The 4,169-nt window shown below is 47.3% G+C and overlaps 2 protein-coding genes across 2 annotated transcripts; both read left to right on the top strand.

Moving 5' to 3' along the window:
* The first annotated feature begins 224 nt into the window (after positions 1-224).
* LOC129330335 (uncharacterized) lies at positions 225-1,682 on the top strand. Its single transcript, XM_054980366.1, has 2 exons — positions 225-1,393; positions 1,642-1,682. The coding sequence occupies exons 1-2, from the start codon at positions 655-657 to the stop codon at positions 1,680-1,682; spliced, it is 780 nt and encodes a 259-aa protein (XP_054836341.1). The 5' UTR covers positions 225-654.
* Positions 1,683-1,697: 15 nt separating this feature from the next.
* On the top strand, positions 1,698-3,878 carry LOC129330334 (uncharacterized). The gene is made up of 3 exons (XM_054980365.1): positions 1,698-1,945; positions 3,222-3,287; positions 3,382-3,878. Exons 1-3 carry the CDS (start codon positions 1,870-1,872, stop codon positions 3,876-3,878), a joined length of 639 nt encoding a protein of 212 aa, XP_054836340.1. The 5' UTR covers positions 1,698-1,869.
* The last annotated feature ends 291 nt before the right edge of the window (positions 3,879-4,169 follow it).

The raw sequence follows: 4,169 nt of genomic DNA, 5'->3' as shown, positions 1-4,169 counted from the left end.
AGTTTAATATTCGGCTGCCAATTCTCTTTTTTGTCATTCTGTAATACTTTAAATCTTATTCTTGGTTCCTTCCCTTTCCATATAAAGTCATTTATTACTTTCTGCCACTTATTTAAAATCTTTTAATCTATGGTGCATTTCGCACTCAGTTTTTAGCTCGCGTTTGCACCTGTATTTCATCCCATGTTTCTGTGGATTTCACACTCAGGAAGGAGTCATGGAATGCCAATCCGCAGCATGTCAGTGGTTTCTCCGATTTTTCCTCCTGCGGACATACTGCGAAGTTAACGTTCATTCGCTGCAAAACGGCTCCCAGCCCGCAGTATGCTAGTGTGAAAGCGTTTGTCCCTTTTTTGCTTCCCTAACCCCCGATTGGACAGTCTGCCGGTCTAGCCACTCCCACCGGCCGCAGCTCTCAAAAATTTTATTCCGCCATTTTTTTTTCTGTTCAGTGGGGGCAGTAACGTTTAAGCGTTCACTTCATTCCTGTCCTGACCTATTTTCCCTGACGCTCCGATTGTGCTCTTTCCAATTAGCAGCCTTCCAGCACAGCCACAAATCCCATTTTCTCGGGGGGTTTTTTTGCTGAGGGGCATTGCTCGAGAACCGAAAATCGGGTCATTTGACCAAGGCGGACCAGTGAGAGCTCGAGCAATGCTTGGCGGGAGAGTTGTTCATGTCGTGATTGTGCGCACATGTTTTTTCCGACAATCAAACTCCCGATGGCCACAAAATCCCTTTTTTTTCTCACCCTTTAAACTGAACATTTTAACGTTTAAACGTTCATCACACAACAAAAACGACATCAGGAGAGGGGGTTGCGTGCTGCGAGACACGAAAATTGGGTCATGTGACCAAGCCGGACCACTGAGAGCTCGAGCACTGCTGGGCGGGAGAAGTTCATTCCTGGTCTATCTAACGGCTCAGATGGCGATGCAGAAAATGGCTGGACGAGGAGTGTCGTGGAGGGAGAGGGAGACACTGGATCTCATCGACTTCTGGGGAGAGGAGAAGGTCCAGGAGTCACTGTCAATGTGCCACAGAAACATAGACGTCTTCGAAAAGATCGCGGAGCAGATGGCGGCAAGAGGGCACAAGCGCACGGCTTTGGAATGTCGGACGAAGACCAAAGCGATGCGCCAAGAATACAAACGAGTGGTGGCACACAACTCCAAATCCGGAAATGCACCCACAACGTGCCCATATTATGCCCAGCTACATCGTATCTTCAGGGGCGATGCCAGCATCAGGCCACAACGGGTGGCCAGAAGCCTCTCCCTTCCGCGCGCCGACACTCCGAGACCAGTTCAATTTGAGGGGTCCGAGGAACTGTTTAGCCACCCGATGGTGACCCTGAATCTACAATCTGTGGATGTCACAGCAAACGATCAAGGTAAGTATGTTTCCTGCTGTTGTGGGTCAAGCGGCAGAATTCTGGGGAGGGATGTGACCACTAGGCGAAACGTTATAACGTTACAGATAGACAATGCCCATTCTTCCTATGAACTTTGCCGGTGTCAGGCCCTTGCCAAAGCAATCTATCTGTGTTGGCACTTGTAATGGTGGGTGTGTGAAGAGGGGCCTAAGGTGGGGGGATGTGGTGGGTATGGATTTTTCAAGTGATCCTTTGCTCACCTGCAGATTTATTCCGTGAAAAACAACTCAAGCAGAAGCGAGCCTGAAGTCACAGTAATCAACAAGTTTGGACATGCACCGGTGACATTAGATGTGTGGGAACCTGTTATCCTGTGACATCGTCAAGCCACTTGGGAGTTCACATCACTGGACAATACATGTTATTCTGACAAGAGTCTTCCATTCATACTCGCATCACTAATATCCAAACTTTCCTAAATATAACTTACGCTTATGTTTCTTTCAGGGGCTGCATCTGACCAGGAACAATTGATGGAAGCATGTGATGGGGGAGAGGTGGGAGAAGAAGGTAAGATCGAGTGCCATGATCCTGTTTGGCAGAGTGGACGGGGTGCATAAGGCAGAGACACCGTTGGCATGAGGATTTCTGTTCTTTCTAGATAAAGGTGGTCTTAGAAGGGCATTAGGATCATACTGTCATGAATTAACTTAATTGATTTGAATTACTTTGGATGATTGATTTAGAGGGCCTCCACAGTAGAGAAGACAGTCAGCTTAAAAATGATGTTTGCCAAAGTCATTACGGAAAGAAAGCAACAAAACTGTCTCTCGCTTGACGGTGCACGTGGGTGCACCCAACATTCACAGTGGAAGGTTGGGCACCGACAAAGCACATAACTCAACTTCTGCATTGTCAAAGAACATAATTGTTTTCAATTACCTTGCTCTTACTTGTATGCCACTTCAACTGTTCAAGCATTTAAAGTTGCCAGTCTCCAGAAGGGCTTGGAATCTTCCAGGAATTACAGCCGATCTCGGGACTGCAAAGGGGGTTTTCCCTGGGCACAATGGCATCTAAGTAGGACAGATTCTATGGCATAACATCGCATGCTGTGGCTGAGCTTCTGCCATGCACAGGCACTGCACCCAAATCTTTATGGATTTCGCAAACCAGAGCTGGCAACCACACATGAAGGTTTGGGAAAAGCAATAATTTCTTTGATCACATCACAGCCTCTATTTTTCAAAAAAAAAACTGAAGGCGGAATTGGCTGGCTTGCCAATCCCACCTTTTTGGGGGGGGGGAAACCCTGTTTTTTCATAATCAAAGAACTATTGCTTGGCCCAAACATCCATGTTTGATTGCTTGAATATATCTTGCATTGCCTTTGAGAACATGTGCGCCAACTTCGTGATGTTCCCTCTTCTGAGTGCGGATGGTGTCCCCGGAAACCACAAATGATGGTTCATTGACATGTGAAGTGGCATAACCGCAAGTGCTGTCACTCATTATATTGCTTTCTGGGCTGGTGACATATCTTGAGGTTCTTAGACAGAGAAATGTCAGTCTCAAATTCTGTCTACAAGACTCTTTATCTGGAGATGCCAGGGATAGAATCTGGAACCTTTCACATGTACAGCATTAACTATAATAATTTGGGCTGAATTGTGGCAGCATCCACACACTGTGAGACTCGCCTCCGCACTTGCCCTTTCAGTCCACCTCGCTCTAGTTTTGTCTGCTCTCACTGGCTGCCGCTTTCAACTAGAAAACCAGATTCAACCTCTGGCATCACAATTCTAACACAATCATCAGAAAAAATTTTTCCTTTGAATTCCCACAGATTCGGACTTGACTCAGGTGGATGAAATCCCGGAGGAGCATGAGGACGGCGGTCGTCAAAATGTGGGTGAGTGTGCTTTTGCGGTCGTGATTCCTTCCACCCTTTCTAGAAACAAATTTCTCTCTTACAATCACACCAATTTCTCAATTCCTGGTTTCAGTCGCTGAAAATCAGCCCGTTGAAACCGCACCAAAAACCACGGCACAGATGTCGCCTGCATCTCGGCTAGAAAAGGCTAGAACCCGAAGCAGACGTGTGGCCTTGCTTAGCACCGTGGCAGAAAAGATGTTGTCTCAGGCAGAGAGAGAGGAGAACAACAATGCCAAGGAAAGAAAACAGACATTGACGGAGAGCCGAGAGTGGCGCATGCAATTTCTGGAAGCGGAGCAGAGAAGGCATGAGGACACAATGAGGGAGGCACAAGAAGACAGAAAGGCTTTCATTGAGGCGCAGCAGCAGAACTGTGAGGGCATCAACAGAGCGGTCAGTGCCTTAAGCTCCCTAACCGAAATTTTGCTGGGGGGAAACCGTGAGCAGAGTCACCAAGCCATGCCAGGACCATCATGTGGAAGGGGAAGTGTGCATAGATCTTCACAGGAGAACCCACCCAGAAAGAGGTGCCGTGTGATTAAACCCAGCAAGAAATTTGATTTGTGAAAAACCGTTGAAATGTGAAATATTACTCCTTTCTGGGGAAGTTGAGCAGGGCATGGGCCACGGCCAAATCCATTTCCCATTTACCTTTTTCCACTCTCCCACACACCCGCTGAGAGTGTGGAATTGCCTGGATCAACCCATCACAGCCCCAGGGACACAAAATTGGAGGAGGGAAGAGGAGGAGAGGCAGGGGGAAAGAACAACTCAATTGCATTGAGTCATCAGAAAAGGGAGATTGTTTGGTCCCGGTCACTTCATGTGAAAGTTGACTTCGGCAATAAATAAACATTT

The sequence above is a fragment of the Eublepharis macularius genome, chromosome 5 (assembly GCF_028583425.1).
Source record: "Eublepharis macularius isolate TG4126 chromosome 5, MPM_Emac_v1.0, whole genome shotgun sequence".
Classification (NCBI taxonomy): domain Eukaryota; kingdom Metazoa; phylum Chordata; class Lepidosauria; order Squamata; family Eublepharidae; genus Eublepharis; species Eublepharis macularius.
Note: the sequence above shows the minus strand (reverse complement) of the source record. Positions and strands in the feature narration are given on the sequence as shown.